Source organism: Podarcis muralis, chromosome 6 (genome assembly GCF_964188315.1).
Source record: "Podarcis muralis chromosome 6, rPodMur119.hap1.1, whole genome shotgun sequence".
Taxonomy (NCBI): domain Eukaryota; kingdom Metazoa; phylum Chordata; class Lepidosauria; order Squamata; family Lacertidae; genus Podarcis; species Podarcis muralis.
Window position 1 is genome coordinate 54,535,866 of NC_135660.1, and position 27,490 is coordinate 54,563,355.

Here is a 27,490-nt window from a genome sequence, read left to right on the forward strand (position 1 = left end):
TTTGGTTTCTGTGCAGAAAACGAGGTATGCTCTGACTTCACGAACAAAGCGGTGCTGATCCTATAATGCTGTTCTTTCTCATTGTCTTTTACACTTTTTCTTTAAGGTCTATGGAGACCAGAATCTTAAGTAAAATTTAACTAGCTTACTTCCATGGGGCTGTGGACTTTCTGTTTTTCAGAAGCTATCCATGTTGCCCCACAGAAATCTATTGACCCTCTATGCACATCACCATAAACCAGGGTTGCCAACTTTTCTGGGCCTGCGGGCACATTTGCAAACTGAACAAACTGCTGTGGATGCCACAGACATGCCACAACCTAGCACATACCACAACTTATTCTATTAGCTACAGCAGAATGTTTTTTCGTGCCTCCTTTCTATTTTCAGCAGGGGGAGGGGACCCTGCAGGCACCAGAGAAGGCCTCTATGGATCCCTGCCACAAACCAGACACAATGGCTAAGACCCAGACTAAGTACTCACTGGTTTCAATGGGAACTAAATTAAGTCTTAAAGACGTAATTTGTCCCAATGACTTCAGTGGGGCCTATGCACAACAAATTTAGTCTGCTTTGTGTCTGGAAAAGTACTCTGGAGTAAGAGTGAAGCCTAGATGTTCTCACCATCTGTAACACATGCAAAGAAATGTATCTATTTTCTACATTTATTTTTTGTGTGTGAGATGAACAAGGAACTTGCTGTTGATGGAAACCCAAACCTGAACATAAAGACTATAGTCTTAATATTTAATTTTGAATAATGCAGCAGTCAGTGCTTTTGGTGGCTAGGTCTGTTGAGTGTTTTTGGCATTGCATTTCTCTTATTCAAGGCCTGTTGGTGCACATGCAGTCCCAACCCACTTTCAACTTATGTGTAGGATGGAATATGCTTAAAAGGCTCTTTCCCATGTGCTGGGCAGTGAGTGTGTAAAATCAAGAGCTGTGGTAGTGGCCAGGCGGCTGATCTATCAGTCAGTAGGTTCTGGTTCAAATGTGGCCTTTGTCATTAACATACTAGACAAGCCACTCTCTTGTCAGCCTAGGCTCCTCTCCCATTTTACATATGAGATAATAATGGCCAGTCTTACAACTTGGTTGTAAAAGTTATATTGTATCAGTATTATTTATCATTATGTGCATCCCAGCACTGCCACAATTTGAGATGTTTCTGAAGGATAGCCTTCAGGATAACAACTCTAGCAAAGTGCCTCTAGCAAAATATTAGCATAATGTCCATGGAAGCTAATGCCATGGTAAATCTCTTCATCACTAAAGAGCTTTAAGATTCACCTGAAATGTGTGCATGCAGAGACTGAAGGTGTGCATTGGCAGGATCTTGCAAATTAAACTAGGGCAAGCTAAGATGACCCAGTCTCACTGCTCACAAGACATCCAATGAGATCATTGCTGAGGCTTGGTGAGTCCTGCTTAATTTTAGTCTGGGAACACTAAAACAGATGGAAATAAATGCTGTGAATTAAAATGAAAAGGAAAAAAAAACTTTATAAAAGATGAATGGCTATGGACAACTGGTAAACTGTGCTCCTGTGCATTAGCTACTCTCTTCTTCCTGCCATGATTCTAGACTGACAAAGAGCAAGGATGGGGACTGGGAGAATGGTGTGCAACAGAAACATCTTTTCCCATGCTGAGAGACACTCTGAGGAAAGCACTGTCCCCTGAGAAAATAGCTTGAAAAAATGTGAGGTTCTTTCATTTGTTTTCAGCGAGGAACTTGAGAATGTGTTTCTTAACTGCTCACAGAGTTCCATTATGAAAGTCCTAGCAATCTGTGTATGTAGAAGGCAAGATGTTTTCCATTAGATCAGTTTCTCTCCCCCACAACATCTGTTGCAAAATTGTGTTATACAACTCAAATGGTTTGCGCAAGAATAACGTAAGATACACAAGAAAAGCCCTTCTGGATCTAACCAAAGGTACATCTAGCTCCAGCATACTGTTTCTAACAGTGGCAAGCCAGATGCCTCTCGGGTAGCTTGGAAGCAAGGCATGAAAGCAGCAGCCCTGCCCACTCCACCCCAAGATACACTGCTCCACACCTTTATTTAATATTCATGATCGTAGCTGTTGATAGTCCTGTCTGCAAATTTGTCTCTTAGACATCTCTTAAACATCTTACCATTTTTATCTTCTGGAAGAGAATTCCATAAGTTAAGCATGTGTTCTTTGAAGAAGTCTTTTTTTATCCTTTATTGAATATAGTGCTAATCAGGTTCACTAGATAACCCTGAGATGTAGTATTAAGACAGATGGAGGGCAAAAAAACCCCTTTCCAACCACTTTATCCACAGGCAGATATAATTTTATAAATCTTTCATTACCTGTTGAATTAGCCTTTCCTCTGAGGAAAGATACTCCAAATCCTGATCTTACTGGTTGCCCTCTTCTCCAGCTTTATGGTATGCACTTTGAGGTGGGTTCAGTAGAACTGTACAGAGTATTCTAATGTGGCATTATTATGTATATTAGCTGTCTTGTTTTCACCTCTGTCCTAATAATCCCTAACATGGAACTTGCCTTTTTCACTGTCAATGCATACTCAGAGGTGACAAGTTATTAAGCTGTTCAACATGACCAAGAGCGCTTTCCTGGACAGTCCCCATCAATTCAGACCCATAAACCTATAGAAGAAGCTAAACGTTTTGCATCTTTGTGGTTCATTTTACACATCTTTTCAATCTCCAGTACTCCCTGTACATATTTGTTATCAAGCAGTCCAACTTGTCTGGATTTTTTGTTTTGCTTCTTATTGTGCGTTTGAGCCCCACGTTGGGCAAAGCATACCCGCATTGCAGGGATTGGACTAGGTGACCCTTGTGCTCGAATTTGAATTTGGACTTGGAGAAAAACAGACAGAAAGTTTAGGCTTGACTCTGCTGAAATGTAACATTGATGTGGCTGCAAACTTTGTTCTTTGGGGATCTCTGCAAGTTATAGGCACACCCTAGATTCCAGTATTCTCCGTGTTTATATTTTGTAGGTATTGCAAAGGCACCATAAGTTTCACCATATGGGATAGACTGTAAAGAAGCTACCCTTTGAACCTCCTACTGTTTGGGAAAGCTGGTCGGGGGCTGCTGTCTTCATGGCAATATCATGCCTATATATCTAATTAACAAAATTAAAAGACAACTGGGGCAGTTGTCATTTTTAAATTTAATTTGCCCAGTATACAATGTGTGGATGAATTAATAGTTGAACTGTTTAGTGTAGTGACTGCCCAGACAGTGATTTAAACTTATGTGAGAGAGTTAAGTAAATGCTGGGAGATCTGGTTCCCCACCTGTCCTCCCCCCCCCCGTCACTAAATTAATTATGAAATGATGGTTTGTCATTTCTAACCATAGCTAGGTATCTCTTGCCTGCTGTTACTTAGAAATCCCATGGTTTTTGTTCCACTGCAGTTGCCATTTCTTAAAATAATACGGGAAAGTAATTTTCATGGAGCACAGCAGTCAGCTCTGCCTCTCCTTCCAAGGAGAATGTTTACTCTGGAGAGCCATACATTCATGTTGCAAATAGATAAAAACTGGATAGATCTAAGAAAGGGATACTTGTTTATAGAACTCTCATCTTGTATGTTGTGCTAAAGTTTCATTTGCTGCAAAAAGACAGAAACACTATTTGATTATAAATAGTGTTTCTGTCTCTCCTTTTTTGCAGTAAATGTAACTTTAAAACAACATACAAGATGAGAGTTATATAAACAATTGTCAAAGCAACTGTATTTCCTTTAGGATGTGGTGGCTTAATTGTTCTGGTGCAGCATCACTGTTGCATGCCACCCCAATCTCCAAGCAGTACAGGATTCCAGGGATTCCAGGCACTTACTCAGGGTACATACAGTTTCTTTGGAATGAGGGACAGTGGTGACCATGGTGTCTTTATGATATCTGGTTTATTTATACATATATACAACCTGAACCTACAATGGTTAATGCTCACAGCTTTAACAACCGCAGAAGGTCTTGTTTCTCCCGTAGTTACAGCCTTGGATTCAAGCAGAAATCAAGGATGGCACTCACTCTCTGGATTCTGTATGCTTATAGCAGCTCTCATACACAGCTTTGGCTATTGACTTTCTCAGTACTCAGGGGAGGGGGCCCACCCATTTCCCCTCTAGCACAGAGCAGCTTCCTTTGTCAGACTAACTACCCATGCCTGGCCTTTGCTTGGCTAATTCAACAATGGAATATACCATTAGATTTTAACCCTTTGCTAGATCCAAGAATTAGAAGGGATTCATACAGCCTAACCTACCCCACAACTCACAACAGTACTTTGATGAATTGAAGCCTGTAACTAGCACTGACACCTTATACCTGTGTAGTCTTTTCTTAAAGTGTTTCATTTGGGGCGGGGGGGTTCAGTTTATGGGATTATGGCTCATGCCCCAGCTAGAAAAATTACTGTTGTTGGTTTTTGGATCAATAATTTAGATCCAGGGAAAGTCTATTGCTAAATATTTTGGCAGTCTATTGTGGAAGCATTCCTAGAAATGAGACACATCTGTCAGTTATAAGTAAAACAGAGCAGAATCATGAAGAGTGGTGGCCAGAAGGATCTGGGCCGTCAGTAGCAGCTTATGGGAGGCAGGAAAGTTAATTGAATTGAGCTTGAGTTATAAAATGCAATTGTTAGGGCCCTTGGGAGGTCTGGCTAATGTGTGGTTTTATGTCCGGGTCCTGTAAATGTTGTTTTACTGAAGTGAGCATAGAATGCTATTATGGGTCATTCCCATAATAACCACTCCCTAGAGGTGAGTGTACCCAACCCTGTTCTTAGCAGGACACCTGGCACAATGCAGATTTCTACCCAGAGGTCTCATTTGTGTTTGCAAGCTGGTAGGAAACAGCAGCAGGTGGGAGTGCCACTGTTTCTTACTTTCTTCATACTCTGGACAAAGGAGAGAGGATGCTTAATCTCTTTCAAGCCCTCTGTGCATGCCAGAGTGACCAGCGGAAGGGCTCATTGTTGTCACAAATAGTGACTGGCTAGTAAGCCAAACCAACGTTTGTTAACTCGTGAAGCTAATTATACATAATTTTAGCAGTGTGTTAATTATATTTTGTTAGAGTAACTGAGAGGAGCCTCTGCTGAAACTGTGATGCTAGTATATTAGATGATATAAGTAGTTCTTACCTGGCATTTGTGAGAGGAGCACATAATAGAGGTGAGATAAGTGGCACACTTGTGCACAGCTCTGCTATGTAGGTGAGGATGTTTATGATATGGCTATATGTGAAAATGCCCTGCCTTGTGGCAGCCTCAGAGGTGTGGTGACTCATTTGATAAATATGGGGGTGCTAAAGCTGAGTAATCTTCTATGTAATATAAGGAGACCCAGTGCTTTTATTGGAGCAAGTTCCCCCCACCCTCACGATTTTATTAATTAAAAATAATCTCAACAACAGTCTTGTTGTGAGCTCTTAGACTATTTTTTTAAAGAAATGTTTTTCATAGATATCAACTCTGTTTTTAATATGAGTATTTTGCAACTCTTTATTGCTGACATTGATGAATTATGACAAGTGTTTTATTTTCCATTCCTCAGGCCAAGAAGATCCGAATAGTTTGCGGCACAAATACAACTTTATTGCAGATGTGGTGGAGAAGATAGCACCGGCTGTGGTTCACATTGAATTGTTTCGCAAGTAAAGAAATCCAAGTTTTATTATTTAACTGGAGACTTTGTGGGTTTTGTGTGCTGTTGTGAAAAACACTGATGCTATATTTTAATGTTGTTATGAATATAACATTATGTGTAATGTATGAATAGTATAGCATACTATTATTTTCTTAGTGACCAGCTTTTAAAAATAGTTAATGCATAAAGGACATAAAGTCCTTTATGTCTCATATTCTAAGGTATCATAAAACCAAATGTATCATAATAGTGTGTAATGGTCATAGAAGCAGATTGTCTTTGCTATCTTCAGAAACTGCTTTGCTTCTTGATCTTGAAATTCCATGTCTTTTAGACTGCCTTTTTCAAAGAGGGAAGTTCCTGTTGCCAGTGGCTCAGGGTTTATTGTTTCCGAAGATGGGCTGATAGTTACAAATGCCCATGTGGTTACCAACAAGAACAGAGTGAAAGTGGAACTGAAGAATGGTGAAACACGTGAAGCTAAAATTAAAGATATTGACGAGAAAGCAGATATTGCACTAATAAAAATAGACACTGCGGTAAGTAAATTATGAGCACGGGATTACTTATGCATCTGCTATTTGATTGATATTGATATATTCTTACATGAAAAAACTAGATTTATAGCAAACGATGGACTTGGAAAGAAGTATGAATATATTTACATGCCAAATATATAGTTGAATCAAGTTTAAATAAAACTTTCAACCATATCAAGATACTTAGGATGTCATTATAGCAACGGATTCAATACCTTTTGATTTGTAGTCATTTTAAAATTCACCTCCTGGGAGAGTGATGCAGTATCAGTCATCAAAAGGGTCTAAAACTTTTTAGGGCTGCAAACTGGCAAAGTTGTTCAGCAAGACTAAAAAATAAAGTGCTGCCTTTTTAAAAAATCCCCATTTCATGTGATTCTGCAAGCATGTAAGAGCAACTTAGCCATAGTATGAGGAGCTGATATAAATGCCAGAACCAGTTATTTGAATCATGGAATTGTAAAGTTGAAAGGGATCCTGAGGGACATCTAGTCCAACCCCGTTCAATGCAGGAATCTCAGCAAGCAGTCCCCAACCAGTTTGAAACCATTCTGGACCCTGATTAGCTTTGCAAGTGTGCTAGGAGATTTATTGCTGCACCATTACCTATTATTACCCATCTAGAAAGAGAGGCAGTGATTGGCTATGATAGAAATACACACAGTTAACATTGATTCAGCATTGCCATGCACATGTTGACATATAGTCACGTGTTTCTACAGCCGTGCTTGGACCTGCTGCTTGTGTGCAAAGGCTGCACATGAGCAGAATAGGAATGAGCATGCTAAGCTCTGCCCCCATGTCACCATGCCTGCTGCCCACCACAGGGGGCAAAGTCTGAAGCAGGGATAATAATAATAATAATTAATAATAATAATAATACTTTATTATTTATACCCCGCCATCTGGCTGGGTTTTCCCATCCGCTCTGGGCTTCCAACAAAATATTAAAATACAGTGGTCTGTTAAACATTAAAAGCTTCCCTAAACAGGGCTGCCTTCAGGTGTCTTCTAAAACTCTGGTAGTTGTTCTTCTCTTTGACATCTGGTGGGAGGGCATTCCACAGGGCGGGTGCCACTACCGAGAAGGCCCTCTGCCTGGTTCCCTGTAACTTGGCTTCTCGCAGTGAGGGAACCTCCAGAAGGCCCTCGGCGCTGGACCTCAGTGTCCAGGCAGAACGATGGGGGTGGAGATGCTCCTTCAGGTATTCTGGGCCGAGGCCGTTTAGGGCTTTAAAGGTCAGCACCAACACTTTGAATTGTGCTCAGAAACTTACTGGGAGCCAATGTAGATCTTTCAAGACTGGTGTTATGTTCTAAATAATGTACTGAGTCCTCACTCTACCTTCCAAGTTGCAGAGAGCAGACAAAGGGGCAAAGGTTAGTGAGCTCATCCCCACTCCTGCGAACATATATCTTGTGTTTGGATCTGAATATACTCCTACCACGCACTCTTCAAGCCCACATACAAAGAAGCGCTTCTACTGCACTGTCAGTATGGCTGGCAAATTATTCTTGCGGCGTCAAAACAGGCTGTTAATTCTGCATGGCTGCCTTCTTAACATGGGGTCACCCTGGGGCAAAAGGTACTGGCCTTTTCCAGGGCGATGCTTCCTCCCGTTCATGTGCGCTACAGAGTCCAGCTGGGAGCACAGGCTGTTACTGTGCAGATGTGCCCTAATTCAGTACTGCGGCCTTGGAAGGGGAAAGCACAATTAAGACATAACTCAAGTTCTTTGGAAAACATCTCCTGGCATATGTTTGATTTCTGTCCGAAAACGTAGCAAGAATAATGTTTGTTTATGCCCTAGAGTGCACTCTGGTTTTCATGTGGTGAGGTTGCTTTGCCACTGTATTCATGCTATTTCAAAACCTCCCTTTAATGCACTGCAGGTGTGTGTGTGTGTGTGTGTGTGTGTGTGTGTTGTGTTATACAATTTGGCATATTTAAAGGGACAAATGCTGTTTCGTTTTCCATTGCTAAGTGCTCTGGGAAAATTAAAACACACACACACACAATACTTTATTCAGTATTTCAAACCCTATTGGGGCTATTGATCCAGCAGTTACTAAACTGCTCAGTCAATATCACGTGGCTCCATCCTACTGCCTAGATGCCTTTTTTCTTTTTTACTGTGCTGCATAAATGTTTTACTTAAATATGCAAGGAGAACCTCATGGGGGGAAGCATAGCTTTGAAGTGATGTACAGAGTGTTTGGGATGCTATCTTTGCTCTTTTTATGTATTATCAAGGATTTTTATGCCTGTAGAACAGGCAGTGTCGGGGCATATATCTACGATAAAGAGCTGTACACATATTTAAAAATATTAGCTCATTTCAGATAGCCATGATCAGCATAGGTAATGGGGATTATCCTCCCACGACTTTTTAGGGATCTGGAATGCTGATTCAGTGCAATTGAGAGTTAGCAGAAAGAGTGAAATAAATATGTTTTAGTTTACATTTCCCCAGAGGTTTGGGAAGGAGGAGTTAAGAACGTGTTATATCTATGTAGAGAATACAGTGGGTGGAGCTTCCTTAGTTTACAGTGGTGGACACTGTTGCAAGTCGGAGTTTTGGTAAGGGTTAACAGAGGAAGTAAGCAGATGGACCTACACAGTAGCTGAGTTCAGCAATTTCCTTTTAAGCATTGTTTCCTGGATTATTTTATGTATTGTTTCTGGAAAGGATGAAATGCTCCTGTGAAATGCTGTTCAGTTACAGTATTTTAGCTTATGCAAAGAGGCAGGGCAATCCAAAGGGGGCAGAGGAAGGAAAATCTGAAGCAGAGACTCTTCCAAAGCCACAGCCCTGCTAGATTTATTCTGTGAACCGCCCTGAGACCTCTGGGTATAGGGTGGTATATAAATTCAATTAATAATAATAATAATAATAATAATAATAATAATAATAATAATAATGGATTTAGCACTGGCAGAGCAGAAGGTGGAAGATCAGCTTTTCTACCAACTTTCCATACTTTTTTATTCTTATTTGTAAAAAAGCTTTGGTCCCAATGGAAAGCAAAGTAAGTTTGTTGGCCTTAGGGACTGTGAACTCCCCAACCCCCTAATCCATGGGTAGGCAAACTAAGGCCCAGATCCGGTCCAATCGCCTTCTCAATCTGGCCCACAGACGGTCTGGGAATCAGCATGTTTTTACATGAGTAGAATGTGTACTTTTATTTAAAATGCATCTCTGGGTTATTTGTGGGGCATAGGAATTCGTTCATTTCCCCCCAAAAAATATAGTCTGGCCCCCCACAAGATCTGAGGGACCCCCTGTTGAAAAAGTTTGCTGACCCCTGCGCTAATCTATGCCAAAACACACCCTCCAAAGCACCAGAGGAGGAAGGATAGCTGTGGAGGTTTCTGCAACTACAACAAGGATGCTCCTTCCACAGAGAAGCAGATTCACAAAACCCTGTGGCCCCAAGACATCTTAGGACTGCATGCTAGGAAGTTGTATGTAGTCACATCACACATAACTAAAATATATGTAGTTTCAAAACAAGTAATTTTATATGGCTTTTTGAGCACATTTCAACTTCTGTGCGTTACATGCAGCCTATTAAACTTCATTTTCTTCACTATATGCAGCATTCTTCAGTTAGTTTATTAGTTCAATTGGTTTATTCCTACTAAGAGGAATATGTTTAACAAAGATTCTGACTGCGAATGTTAGACAAGTGCTCTTCTAAGTACAGTGGTACCTCCGGTTAAGAACTTAATTTGTTCCGGAGGTCCGTTCTTAACCTGAAACTGTTCTTAACCTGAAGCACCGCTTTAGCTAATGCGGCCTCCTGCTGCCGCCGCACTACTGCTGCGCGATTTCTGTTCTCATCCTGAAGCAAAGTTCTTAACCTGAGGTACTATTTCTGGGTTAGTAAGAGTCTGTAAGCTGAAGCGTCTGTAACCTGAAGAGTCTGCAACCTGAGGTACCACTGTATAAGCATTAGACAATTGACTAATGAGGTAAAAACTTACCTGCAGTCACTTCCCTGCTATTTTGCCACTTTACACTTCTATCAAATAAATAAATAAATAAATAAATAAATAAATGCTTAATTTGTATAGCACATGGGCTTATTTATCGTTTAATTTGATAGTAATATTTAATGCATTTAAAAATGATAGTTGACTGTATGATTCTTTTAACTGTATTTCTGAAGCAGAAGGGGATATTTCCTCCTTTGGCCAGATAATGCAAATATGAGTACTAAATTCTGTCATGGGATATGGAATGTCTGCGGTAAAAAAAAGCACAAGGCGACTTACTCTAAAGATTCCACTCCACTGACATTTCTAAAACTGCTGTGTTCTTTCATTCCCAAGCATGCAATTTTCCTTTAAGTGATGGACTTCTGCCTTAGGACAGACTGCTTTTCTAAACAGGAAAAGAAATTAAATAAAGTATTGAGTTACAGGCACCAGTAGAATGAACTGGTTTGCACTCACTAACCCATTTTTCCACGGAAAAGAATTTAGCACAAATGAGAAACAGATCTGTTGGGATGTCCCCCTTCAGTTTCCATAAGGTTGTGCTGACCAAATGGAGATACATAGTAATACGGGATGATTTGAAGACATCTTGAAGAGTGAAGGTTCTTTATTAACTTTCTTCTCTAGGGAGGGAAGTAAAAATTTATTTCTGGAAAGCTAACACAAGGGAAGCCCAAGAAAAGGAAGGGAGCTGTGAAAGTGAAACCATTAGTTGTCTTGTAGTGAGTTAGTCAACTGGTCCACCTAGCTTCAAATCATTTTTTGATTCTCTCTGACCAAATAAGTCCGTCTCTCTCTCTCTCTCTCTCTCTCTCTCTCTCTCTCTCTCTCTCTCACACACACACACACACACACACACACACACACACACACAAACCAAACACATATTCTAACAAGCAGTGCAAATAGGACTTAATGGAACTATAACCAAAGAGTTAATAAAGTTTTTCTGTTCCTTTAGCAAAAATAAACTGGACCAAAAAAACAACAACCCCTATCATGAATGCAGGTCACATATTGTGATTACATGATGACTGGTTGAAAGCCAAAACAAATGGAACTGAACAGACCTCCCACATGGAAGTTTCCATAGAAGAAAGCATAGAGTTGGAGTGTTCACCTTAGAAGCCAATAAGTCCTCATAGATCACTCTTCCCCTTTCCTGAACAGTGAGTGGTTCTCCCTAGACATTTTATTAATCACTTGGGCAGCTTGACTATACAAAACACGGCAACTTGGACTTAGAAATGTTGCCTGTCTTAGCTCCAAAACAAGTTCCCGAACGTCTTACCAATTAGTTGTCTGAATAACATAGTCCTGGTAATTGGGATGGATGCAGGAAATGCATCTCTTTCCTATTTAGAAGTTGCCAAAAATGTGCAGAGCTCTAAAATAACTCTCAAGGGTCATAGAGAGGATACTGGTGGACACTGCTTATGTTTGACTTCTCTGATTTGAAGAAGAAATCCAACTGAGCAAACAATCATGTTCATTTCCAGTGCTTATGAAGTCTCTATTAGACCAGTGGTAGGGAATCTGTGGCATTCCAGATATTGCTGAACTAAAACTCCCATCTTATTTGTCTATTGGCCTTGCCAACTGATGAGGGTCAAAGACCAACATCATCATCCCTAGCTAACAGGACCAGTGGTCAGGGATGATGGGAATTGTAGTCCCAAAACATCTGGAGGGCCATGTTTGGCCATGCCTGATCTAGAGAGTCACAAGTTCCCCTTATCTGTTGTAGATGAATAATCTCACCCACTTTGAAAATGCAGCTAACTAAACTGATACTGGGACAATCAGTGCCTTCAGACTTAGTGATAAATTCTAGTTCATAAGTATGGGAATGAACCTATGTGAGCATCAGGACTCATATACTTCCCTCTTCAGCACAGTTGCAAGATCAGAAGCAATGGTCCCATTTTTCACTAAGCACCATTTATGTCTGAACAAACTGTGCTTAACCTTAACTGTGGTTTACTGAAACAAATTAACTTTGTATTTATGAAGCTGGCTTGTTTCAATAAGCATAGCTAACATTAACCACAGTTTAGGGTTCAAAACAGAAGTGAACATTTTGGTTCACTTCCTTGTAGTTTCATCAAAGGAGAGTGCATGAGTCCAACGCTTGTCTAGACTCATTCCCTTAATAACTATAGTTTCTTGTGATGTCTGAAAGCAACCATAAATCATATAATGTTTCTTATTAACTCAAAGTGTTCTGAACTAACCTTTGAAGTAAGGAGGCCTGGTTACTGAAAGGAGGATGGTTTGTCTATTAATTTGCAAAAATGATTGTGTGTGACATGATCTAGTGTCTGCTGCAATATGGTGTAGAATCAGCCTTCCTCAATCTGTACCCTCCAGATATTTTGGTGTACAATTTCCATCTGCCAGAGTCAGTATGGCCAGAGATGAAAGGAGCTCTAGCCCAAAACATGTGGAGGACACCAGGTTGGTGGAGAATAGCGCAGATGCTTCTGTGCCAGGAGACCTAATTACCTCCCTACCTGGCAGTCTTTTTTGCCATTTCACTGTTTGAGGTTTGCTTTTAGGGAGGTCTTAGTCTTCTGATGTGTTTTGAAAATAGTTAGTGACTTTTGCCACAATTTACTAATAGAAAAATTACCATCTGAGCATGTGAAATGGCTTTTAGAGCCTTTTTTGTTTTTGTTTTAAAAAATCTGCCTCCATTAGATCTCTTAAAACCACCAAGAGGTAAACTTATGAGAATAAACTTTTTGAGGTCCAGTTATATGTTTTAGGGCCGAGATCACTTCCACATGTTTTGTAAGAGGTACCTCTGAAACGCAACCAGTTTGTTTTCCAGAACTGTTGGCCATTAACATAAACACACACAGCTTGCTTTGCTGCTTTCCACATAGGCTGTGTACACAGTAAAATAGCCAAACCCCCTTCTGGCCACACAAATACAGTAACTGCAGTGCTACAGAGGGGAAGAGAAACCACATCAATGGATCAGACAAATAGAAGGGAAAGCAGTGGGTGAGAGAGAAATCAGGAGGGCAAAAGTTCGCATTCACTTCCTGCTGCTGAAGCAGGTAGGCCTCAAGCAGTGTTGGTGCCCTAGAATCAAGTTCATCACCTGGGTTGGGTTTGGTTGGGGTCAGAGAAAGCCTACAACTTGTTTTAGAGCACCGGGCCTCCAAAGACTCAAAAGGGTTGATTGTGGCAACAGTAATGAGGCAGACACTGATACTGGATTAAACTATTGTCACAACTTTTACTGTATACAGCAGCAACAACAAAAGTTACTAGGACTAGCTAAATTATTGGGGGTGGGGGCCTCAGTCGTGACTCTTTGCACCTGATGACTGGTCTGGCTGTCCATTCCTGCCCCTTAATTACCAAGACAGGAGTTTGACTAATATAATAAAGCATGCAATGAAAATCCAGTAATTACCCCACTAACTACTCAAAAAGTCACTCAAGGGAAGGTGAAGACCATGCACGTCCTTGTCCAATCGGCATGGTGTCCAAAAAATTGTTCCTGGCTCCCTTAGAGAGCGACCCTCAGATGACTGAGGTAACTGTAATTCAGTTGTGACCTGCCAGATTTTGCTAAACTGCAACTCCCATCAGCCCCAGCAAGCATGGCCTATAGCAAATGGGAGTTCTAGTTCAACAATCTCTGGCAGGACAAAGGTCCCTCACACGGGCCTTAAATAAAGGGAAGCAACTCAACTCTTGGCCCTGGCCTGACATTCATTTGTGTCTCCTGTCTTTGGCTGCCACTAAATCTGCTTGACACATCTGCTTGTCTGTCTCTGAATTTTCTCCTTGCCACATTTGCTTCACTAAAATGAAAAGGGATAATAAGTTGTGGATTTTCCCAGTTGTTCAGGAGCAGCTGGTAGGTGTGATTTCTTGCATTCGTCACCCTCACTTTCCAGTTTATTGAAGACAGGAATGTAAATCCTTGTATGAAATCCATTGCATCCTCTTCATAGCACTGGCTCAGTAAGATGGTTCTAGTTACAGAATTTTAAAAATTATGCAGACTGTGTTAGGCATTAAATAGCTCCCCACATCACCGGAACACCGGACGAAGAATCCCAGTAATTTTGTGTGTGTGTGTGTGTGTACATACACACACCATATTTTTCTGTCTATAAGATGCCCCCATGTATAAGACGACCCTTATTTTGGGGGACTCTGATGGGGGGAGATGGCCCCCGTGTATGAGACGCCCCCAAATTTTGGACATTTTTTTTAGCTGTGAAATAGAAATACCATATTTCCCAGGTCTCTACATCGCAAGGTGCCCATACGTCTGCTGTCTTTGTGAATTTGTCATCTTGCATGTGTGCATCACATTCCTCTTTTCCTCTTCACTACTGTCCTTTCATCTCCTTGAGATTTGCTTACCACTTTCATCCATAAATTTGTTCTCAATATCACATAATGGATTTGATATCCTGCTGATGCTGTGTTTCACCTCTTCTTCTATTAAAAAATAATTGATACTTATTTCCCTTACACGTTTGAGGGTACAAATCAATGTTTTATTCGGTGAGTCATACTTTGGCAACACAGTGTAAAGTAATCTTACTTTTTTGTGTAGGATTTCTTCGCTGGTCTGATCTGTTAGACCGTGTGAATGCGTTGCAGGCTTGTGAATATACTGACTTTGGAAAGTATATTGTTTTTCTTGGCATCTTTTAAAGGAATAAAACAAGCATTCCTGACTTAATATAGTAAGGGCTGTCTGAGTTTTGGCAGCACTTCTGCTAATAGATTGCTGCCATTTAGTTCAGGCATTTCCCAGGGTTGCCGCTGCTACATGTTTTGCAATTCACTGTCAGCTCAGTGTATGAATTATTCTTTTTGGGAGTGGGGGGGGGGTTTGAGGAATCAATATTATTCTTTAAGAAAAATAAGATTGAGTTCTGCTCTCTTGTATTCTTGTTTATGAATTTTCTGTAAACTTTCAAGCTGTAAGGCAAATAAAAATTAAAGCCACTTTTAGTTCCTCACTATAGACACCAGTTTTACTGCAATTATTTCAGGAGCGGACCCTATTTCAGTTTTCTTCACAAGCATCCACAGTAAAGAATTAACTTCTTACAACCAAACTGGCAACATTAATATTGGGGGGGGGGGGGAGTGCAGTGCTTTGCTGGCCCATGTTCCTGGGAGTTACCGGTATTTGTGTTTCAGAGGAAGTCCCCATAGGCACCAAAAGGAATTGAAAGTTGCACCTAGTTTGGCTTTTAAATTGTTGAAGATAGTTCCCATTCACAAATGTACCTTACTTGATTCTGATCTCCGCATGCAACCAAATGAAGTTGCAGAATCCCATTGTGATAAATAAACTGTATTTCTTCCTTGTACTTCCTGTAAGTAAAATAACTAGCGCATAAGGGGAAAAGATTCTACCCCAGCATACTTCTTGCTGTGCTAGTTTTCTAATCAAAGTCAGTGATGTGACAGACTTCTAAATCAGAGGTTGGGAGATTAGTACTAGATTTTAGAGTCTGCCTTGACCTATATTAGATTGAATTGGATCCCTTTGAAGCTGATGTAAGTGAAATCTTTTTACATTGCACTATTGCCTCACCACATTTCCAAATGCACTGTGGATGCCCCCATCCCTATCCTGCCATGCAGCAAACATAAAATCCTGCACTTAATTGAGTGTTGCTGTCCAGGCCTCTGGAAATCTAACCTTGCAATTACTTCTCTTCCTGCACAGTATTAGGTGGAAAGCATTGTTTAGCTTAGATTCTTGCCACAATGAGAAGTGATGGCTGGCTTAGGTCCCTGAACGCTTCTCTTGTCCCAAATACATTTGCACTGGGAGAAATGCGATGGTATCTGTGCCCACAAATGCTGGGTGCAAAGCTTTTGAGACTAATTATTTTAACATCAGCCTTCAATTTCAGAATTTGAAATAATACGTGCCGGGTCTGTGTTTTATGAACATTACATGAGGCCACATGATAATAGGATGATTAAAGGAAGGAAGGAAGGAAGGAAGGAAGGAAGGAGGGGGCGCACAGAAAGGAGAGAAACAATGACTGTGGTTTGCTCTGGGCTACATAGTTAAGTCAGTGACTCAGCATGGGGAGGGAGGGCACTTGGAAAGACTTAAATCTAGGCATGTCCAGGCTTCTTTCATTTACTCATTATATGCTGCTGGAAGGCATTTAATTAGCTCCTCTGCTTTAATAACTCTTTGCTCCCCTGTCCCTGAATATTGTAAAAGGATAAATTAAAAAGCAAATCATACTTGAAGCTTCCAAAATACTGGGCCTTCCCCGCAAAAAATTACTCTATTCTATATACAGGAGAGAGAGTAATACTGTTTTCAAAAATGTATGCATTGAACAGCTTTCCTGTTTCATTTAGGCAGTCGTGAGGCTGGGATCGGTCTCTGTTGTACTCTATAAAAACACCATGCACACCTGGCGGTCCTGCTTAAATTAATGGATTAAATAAACAACTTCAAATTAAGTTCCTTCTTTGAAATTGGTGTTTATCCGTTGTCAACAAACTGACTCATATTAGACTTTTAAAAGCACTGTGATATTTTGCCTTTGTTTTAGCTTCAGCTCATTGTAGTCACCCTTCCTTTGTCATTCAGAATTTATAGTTGCTGTTAATTCTTTTTACGAGGTGGGAGCATTCCTTTGACATGTTTTACTGTAGATTGCTTTCTAAAATGCTAACCACTCAGCAAGCAAGAGACATTTATGACTTGCAATAGGATGTTGGATACGCAGCCTATGCTGGATGAGGACCTGCATTGGCAAAAGGATTCTGTTCACATGGTTTCTGGTACAGGGATCATGTATACAGAATTTGGTACTGAACCAGTAACTGTGTGTGCAGAACAAAATGTATTAAGTCATGTCTGCCCATAGCTGCAGCAGTGATTACCTTTGCAAACCATTCCCCTTTCCCCACCTTTCCCAGACAGGTGGTAACTGCTAGTCCTATTAATTGCTTAGGCAATTAGACATGAATGAAAAGCCCACTGCTGCGCATGCTTATCTCTGGGTAGCACCTATATCACTCTTAACACAACACAGAGTTTTCTTCCTAATCTGATTTTTTTGGCCCTTTTGGCTTTTTGGCTTTTTTTTAATCCATTCCCATTCTAAGAGCCTTTACAGAGGTAAGGCTTAAATTACACCACTCTGTGCAAATGTGCAAATGTGTTCCTGGTTATTGTTCGTGAAAGAGGCACTTGTAATGCAAATGAGCATTTTCCCCATGTAGCACTCCAGATGTCACAATATTTGTGCTCTTTGAGTTCAACAGGATCTCCAAAAAAGAAAAAGGGAAGGCCGCTTTTACCTTACATAAATTGATGATGATTGCCATGTTGAGGAATAAGAGGAAACTGACAAATCTCACACATGCTCATTTGAGGATGTCTGTGTTAAAATGCCTTAAACAAAAGATACAGAACTTGGTCTCTTCTGGAAACTCTCTGTACATGACACATTCTGCTTTGCAAAACTGTGTTTTATAACATCTGCTGAGGAAGGGAGTTTTGCAGCTGATTTTGTTTTAACCCCAGAAAGAGAAGGCTAACTCTTTCCAGAAGGCGTGTTGAATCCCACAGATGATCTTGAGCCAAGTCATACAGTACTTGACTTTGAACTAGTGTTTCACCAATATTGGCCCAGGCTTGAAGACTCAGCACAACTGCAAATAATTGCATTACTCACCAACTATTTATTATATAGCTCGTTTTCTTGCCAAAAATAACCCGAAGTTATGAAAATATATGTCTGTCTCTCAGGAGATCTATTACACTTATCAGGGTTTGATCTGATAGATGAATCGCTTTAGACAGAGCATAGAAAACATTTTGTTTCAGGATTCCCACCCCCACCCCCCTTCTCTCTGCCTCAACATAATATTTCCCTGCTTTAGAAGTTTTGTTGAGATTAACAATAAGTGCTATGCTTAGGGTGTTCCAGTTAAGGGTGAACTGGCCTATAAATAATGCTAATTTATATCTCTAAAGGGATGGACATATTCTTTTGTGAAAGATGTCTGCAAGAAATACATTAGTTTAAAAGGATTAGATTAATATTTTATGACTGGATATTTACTTAGTTTGGTGCTTTGCTTTTTTTTAGCCATGTCAATGGGCAAAGCAGTGGAAAGGACTTTGTGAGAGATGGGGCCCTTGGCAATGATCAGGGCTCCAAGAGGGAGAAGTGCCATCACTTTAGCATTTCTACTGAGACAGCAACATATCCTGAGCCAGTGGTTGTACTTGGCTACTGCTGAACCAGCAACTTGAGCCTTTTGCATTTGCTTCCCCTTAAAACAGTTGATTAATCAGACACTAGAGTTTGCCATCACCCCAGAATTTACCTGGACTTTTCTATTCTCCTTCCCTTTATTTGTCTCCTCTTGTGCTTCTACCTGACAAACAGTATACAATGCAAAATTAAAATACTATGCTAGAAGTGTCATTAATATTACTTAATTGTTTAAAGTTGCCATTACATTTACCTGATACAGGAGGAAAGCTGGCTGTGCTTATATCTTGATTCATTGTTCAAGTTACTATTTAAGTTGCTTGAGTTGCTATTGAGTAATGATTATTTTGACCCTCTCTATTCTTAGGGGAAGTTGCCAGTCCTCTTGCTCGGACGTTCAGGAGAGTTACGGCCTGGTGAATTTGTAGTTGCAATTGGAAGTCCATTTTCTCTTCAAAATACCGTGACTACTGGAATTGTTAGCACCACCCAACGAGGAGGCAAAGAACTGGGTCTTAGAAACTCTGATATGGACTACATCCAAACGGATGCAATTATCAATGTAAGTCACTTTCCACAAAGCCATTCTCTTGCATTCATGGTTCTGACCTCAAAATACATCCAGATTCTGTTGCTGCCTTGTCATTCATCCCTATAAAGTTGATGCATTAGGATTGGCCAAAATTGTTTCTTGGAACATGCAAAGGAAGCAATTCGCAGTGATCTTTCTGGTTGCTTTTTAAAGAGACATATTTTTTTTTATTATATTTAGCTGAATTCTCTTAGAATTATTAAGTGCAGGCAATGTTCATCAGAGGTCTTTAAAGATCCATCAATGAGTTTGCCAAAATATCACGTGGCTGTTCTTTTGTTGGCTTTTTTAAAGAGACAAGCTATTTTTTTGGACTAATAAGACATCAACTTTTAGTGCTTCTTCTGCTAGCCTTGAGAGAACAGGTAATTCTCAGGGAGAATTCTCGGTCTAATTCTCAGAAAGTTGTGCTAACTTCCTGTAATCTAGGAGTGTACAGAATTAAGAAAACAGACATATTTTCCTAAGCTTCATTAGCAAGGCCATCAAATAAAGGAATCAGTGTCTAGCAGTTTTTAGACTAAAAGAGAGGCAAAGGTGACCAGGAACTTTACTGGGGAAAAACAGAAGCTCTAGACATGTTTAAAGAAAAGCATCAAAATTATCACTGAAATTTAGTGGTCTTTCGGATAAAAGAATACTAGGTAAAAGACCTCCCTGTCTTGTTTTATTCAATGAATGGCAAAACTGAATCCCCTGATTTAAGTACCTTCACACAGGAGACCTTTATTTTGGCTGCTATGGTAGTTTGTTTGGTCTGTGGTGTGCTTTGGCAAGCCTTCCATATCAGCCCCCTTTGAACTCTATGTTCCTTCTCCAAGATCTTGGCTTCATGCTTTTGTGCCCTTCCGCTCATGAGATTGCATGTGCTACAGTTAAAGCAGTCTGCATTTCCTTTCAAAGTGTCATGCATTGGTCGTAAAGGGTTTTCTTTTCCCCAGCCTAACAATACCGGAGGGGGTCTGTTAATCCGTAGTCCGTCATTGCAAAGTTTAGGCATTCTAGGCTACAGAAACTATATCAAGTTTATTCCATCCATGTTTGTATAGTAACCTCTCCATAAGAGAATGCTGTGCATAAATGAATGTGAACCCCTCCCTCCCAGAATGTTTTGTGCAGCAACTTTATTTCAAAATGTAAAGAACTGTTGTAAATGGGGGAAAAAAGAAAGATTAAAGACAATTTTTCTTCTTCTAAATTTACAGTATGGAAACTCTGGAGGACCTTTAGTAAACCTGGTAAGAGTTCCTTTCTAATAGAGTTCTCCTTCTGTTTTGGATTTTACTATTGATTCTCTTGCCTCTCTCCCATCCCTTTTCCCCATATTGGTAGAGGAAGGCTAACAAGTGCCTGTACAAACATCAGACTCATTAATCATTCTTTAATGTTGGTGCTGGTAAATGGTGTGGTGCTCTTGGAGTTCAGTATTCAAAACATTTACTGTGTGCATATTTCAAAATGAACGTAATACGTAGCATATTTTCTCAGTGAATAATAATATTCTTTAGTATCTTATTTCTACCCTGCTCCGAACTAGGCATATAAGCAGACTCCCTGTGTCAGTTTCTTATGTTTACCGCATGGTTCTCTCTACCAGCATGTTAGCAATATGATTCTGTGTAAGTCAGAATTAAGCCCCCAAGGGAGTCAAAGGGATGCTGACCCTTATGGTATTAGTTTGCGATATTTCAGTGCCACTGTCTGCCTAGCCAGTGGACTGTGAGCAACTCAAAAGCTTGTGCGGTACAAAGAACATGGAAGACTTGAATTCTTATGCCAAGAAAAAGACACTGTCTGTTGGCTTGGCTTTGTTTTGGCAAAATGGAAATAGTAGAGATTGGCTTCACAAAACTGATGAAATGTATTATCAAGATTTGGAAAGCCCATTCTGTGAGGCAGTGAAAAGTTTTGCAAAAATAGTGGCACATGAAGAAGTTCAGCTAGTTATTTTTAACATGCTAGTTTTACAGATAAACGGATTAGAGTCCTCTGAGGATTGCCTTGACGCCATTGTTGTCTTCTGGTTTTTTTGTGTGACTTTACATTTTCCTCCATTGAAGGCTATTTGGCAGCTTTGGCAAAATTATTATTGTTAAAAAGAAAGTTTTCTATGTCATATCATTTAATAGAACTATTGCTTACTCCAAAAGCAAACATTAAAAATACCTGTAAGGTTTTGTCCGTTTTGATTTTAAAAAAATAAAATAAAACTCAATTTAGGCCAGCTACAATTATGGACTACTTTCTCTTTTATTTCAATGCAACAGAGTCCCTTAAAGCAAACATGTTGAGTAAGTCTTGTTGGAAAAATAAATCTTGAAACCAGTTGAAGGAAAGTTTTTTGGTTAGTTTAAGAGAAAGTATCAAGCTGTTGTGCAGAGCATATTTTTGCAGCTAGAAAAGACTGGGGCGATGCCTGATCTCATAACCAAGTCGTTCCCTTGAGTAGAACTGTCTGTCCTGGTTTGCAACAGCTGTCTCAACTATTGGGCAGTAATGTCCCAGCTCTGCTACCTGACTTTGAAGATGCCAGGAATTGAACGTGGAGCCGTATGCATGGAAGCATGTCGCATTGAGCTTGCTTGTCTTGATGTTAAACCCTGGTCCTTTCACACTCAGGAGTCTCAAAGCGGGTGGGGAAGAAAAAGAGTGAAGGGTGCTTTCACCCAAATGAAAACGGGGGGGGGGGGGGCAGATTTAAATTTCCAGGGTACATTCAGTTCATGATCAGTTTAGGAACAGGGAGCTATGACAAAGAGATCACACGCAAGGTCAGCAGCTCAGATTAAAGTGTGATAGAAATTGCAGTCTTTATTTGGGCCGCTCATGCTTACTTAATTATTCACACTACTGCAGGATGGTGAAGTGATTGGTATTAATACTCTGAAAGTCACTGCTGGGATTTCCTTTGCAATACCATCGGACAAAATTAAAAAATTCCTCACTGAGTCACACGACCGACAAGCTAAAGGTACTGTACTGTACTGGTAAAGTAAACCTTCAGTCCTATATACATTTACATGAGAATAAGTTCCACTGAATTAGTTCAATCCTACACATATCTGCTCTGAAGTAAGAGCCATGCTACACAGTATACAAAAGTCACAGCACTTCAAACTTCAGGAAAAGATTCTCCCACCAGCAAATATTTCACCCTTGTGTGCTGGTTTATTATAATATTGTTTATGTGAGGTAGTGTTCAACAATACTACTTCCCACTTATATTCTGAAGTGGTATCTCCCACATCATTCTGCTTCCTTGGGGTAGAATGTCTCCTGTTCAGATGGGAAAGGCGAATCAACATAAATGCTACATTTTGCTTCTCAAAACAGGAAAAGCTGTAACTAAGAAGAAATATATTGGCATACGGATGATGTCTCTTACTCCTAGGTAAGTTTAAAAATTACTGTGGGTGTTTCTGGACAAGGAATATACTAGCCTGGAACTGCAACTCTTTCTTGACACCAGGCCCACTGGCTTGGCCCCAGGACACACGCCATGGGTGCACATGTGTCCAACATCAGCACACCCTGTAGCATGCTGACGTCATATGCGCACGTACGTAAGTAGGCGTGCTGACATCAGACATGCAGGACCCCACGGCATGCACGGCCCCAGTGCAAAAAAGTGTGGGTGCCCAGCCCCATCATGGGGAATGTTGTGGGGGCTGGAGCACCCAGGACTCCCCACCCACCCAGAGCCTATGGTTGACACACTTTTTATGGGGGAGTCACACGACGTCTCCTCAAAGTGCTGTCCTCCTTTGTTTTCCCCATACGACTTCCATATTTTTTTTAAACCATTGAAAGCCTTCTCTCCCTCTTTCTTAAATACAATGTCTTTGATGAGCGGACAAAGAAAAGGTGCAATTGAGGCAGGAGGAATGGTATACTGATGATATGGTTGCTACTGCTTGACCATTTCCTGTTTGCATTGTCCCTTTATCCATTACTTTTCAATGAGAGTTTTGCCAGCTCTGAGGCGCTGCTGAGGGAAAGATCAGCTGGAAACTCTTTACATCATATATGTTTGATCATAACAATTGTTTATTATTGGATCATTATGTTCTGGATGATTTTCATTTATTTTAAATTTTCACTTCACTTACATTTTGCGGGTGGGGAGGACATAGTTGGATCCTTGTTTATTTTTCTGGATTACCATTGCCATACACTGCAGCCCATTTTTTAAATTTGCAAAGCCAACGGACAGATGGTTTTCATCTTTTCCCTGGCAATTGTTAAGTAGCAGAGCTGCTTAGCAGAAGAGCTAGAATCTGATATTCAGAGACATAGAAAGAGTTTACAAAATCTGCCAAAAAAAGGAGAAAACATTCTCTACTTGCAAGCCTCAGATGCTTTCTTAAACTCAAAGGCTTAGGACATTTCTAGATCTAAAGCAATACTGATTTAAAAAACCAATATAATTGCAAAACGAACAAATTGGTAAGGCAAAATTTCCTGTGCACTTCTATCCAGAATAATGTTTCTCAATGGCGGCGGCATATTTTTCTTTCTTTCTTTAGACTTAGGAAATTTGCACAGGTTACGTCAAAAGTAAAAGAGTGTCCTCTATGTTGTCTTGTTTTGCTTTTCTGGAAATATGTTTCTTATTTAACTTGATTGGGTTTGCTTTTCCTAGCAAAGCTAAAGAACTGAAGGAGCGCCATAAAGACTTCCCTGACGTCATTTCTGGAGCCTATATTATTGAAGTAATTCCAGATACACCAGCTGAGGCGTAAGTTAAAGAACCCCTTTTATTCAAAAACCTGCACCTATTCACTTAAAGGATAAACACCTAGCAGGCCTTTAACTATGCTGTTTAATGGCAGGAAAGTTCTTATCCTCAGATGACATCTGCCTGCTATTTCAGGAAATCTGTTGGTTTCCCAACACCATAAATCTAGAAGATGATTTTTGCCATTTTACCATTTGTTAGAGTCTTGAGCAATATTTAGAAGAGCGAGGGAGACTAATAGACTGTTTTTCCCAGCTGCTATGCATATGCAGTTGCAAAAAGTTCACATGGCAGGATCCCAAACGCAAGCCCACAGTTGTCCCAAAGCTGGGAGCTGACCCAGCAGTTGCCCTTATCACTGCTGCACTCAGTACTTGGGTACGGCTACGGTATCATGTGATTGTGTCATGCAGTCGCTGCTAGAACAGGGTGAAAGTTGTAACTGCTGGAGTTCCTTGTCTAACAAGAATAATAATTTGTGGCTATTATTTGCATAGCATTTTCACGGGGCTCCTGATAGCACTGAGCTCCGCAAAGCAGACCAGTGCTCCTTTTGAGTTTCCTGTTCCCCTGCTTCTCGCAGCCCACACCTGAACTGGAAAGAAGACGAGATGGGGTGGTAGCTCTTTGCAGGTCCCATAGCAGGGAGAGACAAAGCAACACCGGTTTACGGTGGTCTCCGCCGCCTGTTCCGCCTCCTCCTCTGCCTACCCTGCTCCTCTTCCCTGCAAACGATCCACACTTGTCCTCAATGCTCATCCTCTTGATCCAATGCTCCTTGGTCACAGCCCTTTTGGCAGTGAAGCCTGCTTTTATGCCCCACAGGTGGCCTCCTGGGGTGCTGTGCTCACTAGGTCTGCCAGTAAGGCACAGCCCACATCTCTGGGGCCATCTCTGGCCCATTCAAATTTGGCAGGCAATCCTGCCAGCCTCTGACACCAGCCGAGGCCAATAGAGACCACGAAGGGCTGAATTCTTTCCCTCCTCTGTTCTTGCTGCCACGCTGGGCCGCAACAGTCACCACCATTGGAATACGGTAAGCGCTCTTTTTTCCAGTGGTGGAATGCTCTCCCCAGGGAGACTTGCCTGGCACCTTCATTACATTTCTCTTCTTCCGGAACCTTTGGCTAATTAAACAATCTATGGCCTTCTAAACGGGGTGGGGGGTTATTATTTTTGTTTGTTATTATGTTGTGCATTTTTGTGTTTTTATATTGTAAACAGCCCTGTGTTCTTTGGATGAAGGCGGTATAGAAATAATAATAATAAATAAATGAATGAATGAATGAATGAATGAATAAATAAATAAATAGTACCCTTCTCTTGACCCATAAGCACATATTTCGAATCCTTGTGACCCCCATGCTCATTTCTTAAAAGGGGGGGGGGGGTCTGTGCCTCGTTGTTTCACAAGTAGCTTGAAATCACCAGTAATTTAATGCATGCAATTTAAATGTTTAAATACTATGCTTGTTTTCATGGAGCTGCAATAAGAGAGAGTGAAATAAAACTTTCTCACTCTCACTTTGGTGTTCCCCCTTAAGCATCATAAAATGGCAGTACGTACAAGAACTTCTGTGAGGAGGGGGGAAACACTTCTGAAAGAAGTGCTTGTGTAAGGCATTTCTCTGCATGAGACAGTAGCTTGTGACTGCTATAAACTGATTATGTTTAGGGGTTGAATCATGTCTCATCCCGCTAGCTGGGTTAATGTTTCCATAACTCAGAGCCAGAATTTGTCTGCAAGAAAGGGCAAGATGATACAGGGAGAAAGATGCTGTATCCTCTTCATTTGCCTTAATGCTGTCAGTGACTTCTGCCAACTCTGTTCAAACAGCATCATCCAGCTTGATATATGGATTTATTCTTGCTGAATAAGCTCAACTTTGATTTTTCTGTCACCATTGAGTGCACATAGGTTAGAGTAAGGAGAGGAGCTAAGGCTACACCACCTAGAGAGCATGTGAAATCTATTTTGTGTAGTAGCACAAAGGAACTAGAAAGGCAGAACTTTCTAAAAAGAATCTAGAAAGGCCCTAGCTTTTCAGAATATGTTCCTGCCATTTGTCTTTTTGAATAGCTTCTCTCTCTAGGTCTCTCTATCTCTCTGTCTGTCTCTCGTCACCTGCTTTGCTAAAGATCTGTTGTATTCTTGCTTAAGAGTTGTGGGTTTGGTATCTTGGGGGTGGCTGTTACAGAAAGCAGATATGTTTCTTGCAGTTGAAGTAATTATTTTCCACCTCTTTGTATTTCAGCGGAGGCCTGAAAGAAAACGATGTGATTATAAGCATCAATGGGCAACCAATACTCTCTGCCAATGATGTCAGTGACATTATCAAAAAGGACAATACACTCAGCTTGGTAGTACGTAGGGGCAATGAAGACATTATTTTAACAGTGATACCTGATGAAATTGACCCTTAAGTAGAAACATGAGCTGGATTTCATGTTATCTGTTAATAGCAAGCAGTGGACTGCTTATATTATCTCTGTGCTGGTACAGGAAACATTAGACTTTTGACCAACAACCTGCATGTTCAGTGGAAATGTATTGGCCAATAAAATAATTTTCATGTAGTTCTGAGGTACAAAACCGATGCAATCTTCAAGATGATACTTCTGTTCTCTATGTATGCTTTGTATTCTCTACAGGCTGCTCCTTTTGTTAATGTTATTTCTGTGGTCAACATCTGATCCCACCTACGTTGCAAATGTATTATTACTTTGAACCAAGGCTTTCCCAAAGTTAAACCACAACTAAACCATACATTGCATTGGTGGTTCCCCCCCCCCCCCCGTAGCTTTAGTCTTCCTGGAAATACAACTGTTTATATGAGTGACAGATGACTAACATGTTTGAAATGCTCACTTGTACACACGCAGCCCGAGTGATATTTCCTTACTGAACCCGTGCTGATTTTTTTTTTAAAAAAAGAATACTTGTTTTCCTAGTTTAATTAAAATATTTCCAACAGTACTGTTGTTTGTGTTTTCCCTGATGAAAATTCATTTCTGGAAGAACATCCCCCTCCCCCCCCGTGATGCCTCCTTGATCCAAACTCTATGCACTGCACATAGATAGAGATATATAATTTCATTACATATCCTGGCAGATACAAATGGCTTATGTACAACTTCCAAACTCACCTCTCTTCACTGTATTTAAAGACTGTATTTAAATTTTTAGAACCACATTTGTCACATTGATGGGAACCTTTGTGAAGTGGGTCCTTAGCGAGCCCTATGCAGGATTGCCTCAGATTGCAATTTTGTGCATTTAGAAAGAATACTAGGTGTGTAGTAAAGCTTGTGTTTACTACTGCCCATGGCATGGTTTGTTTGTTTTTGCTATGGATTTTATCAAATTGATTTAAGAATATGAGAGGAGCCCTGCTGGACCACACCTGAGGGCTATCTGGTCTAGCATTTTGCTGTACGGTGGCCTCCCAGGTGCCTATGAGAAGCAGAAAGCAGGACATCAGTGCAAGAGCCCTCTCTCTCATATGCTCACCAGCATCTAGCAAAGCGTTCAAGTCAGTGGTGATCATTATATCCTGTGGTAGCAAATTCCATAGTTGTAACCATGCATTGTGTGAAGAAGTATTTCCTTTTGTCTGTTCCGAATCTCCCTTGATGATCAGGCCGACCACGGATTGTGATTTTATTTTTTTTACATAATATCGCTGTTGAATTAATGTGCT

The 27,490-nt window shown here is 40.6% G+C and overlaps 1 protein-coding gene across 1 annotated transcript in view; it reads left to right on the forward strand.

Annotated features, from left to right (window-relative positions):
- Positions 1–26,766, forward strand: part of HTRA1 (HtrA serine peptidase 1) — a 41,236-nt gene extending 14,470 nt beyond the window's left edge. The window contains exons 2-9 of the mRNA XM_028730038.2: positions 5,576–5,675; positions 6,003–6,207; positions 18,827–19,021; positions 20,257–20,289; positions 21,908–22,022; positions 22,385–22,442; positions 23,694–23,789; positions 26,045–26,766. Of these exons, the coding sequence (XP_028585871.1) occupies positions 5,576–5,675; positions 6,003–6,207; positions 18,827–19,021; positions 20,257–20,289; positions 21,908–22,022; positions 22,385–22,442; positions 23,694–23,789; positions 26,045–26,213 (971 nt within the window). The 3' untranslated portion in view covers positions 26,214–26,766. The remainder of the gene's footprint in view (positions 1–5,575; positions 5,676–6,002; positions 6,208–18,826; positions 19,022–20,256; positions 20,290–21,907; positions 22,023–22,384; positions 22,443–23,693; positions 23,790–26,044) is intronic.
- Positions 26,767–27,490: the final 724 nt, after the last annotated feature.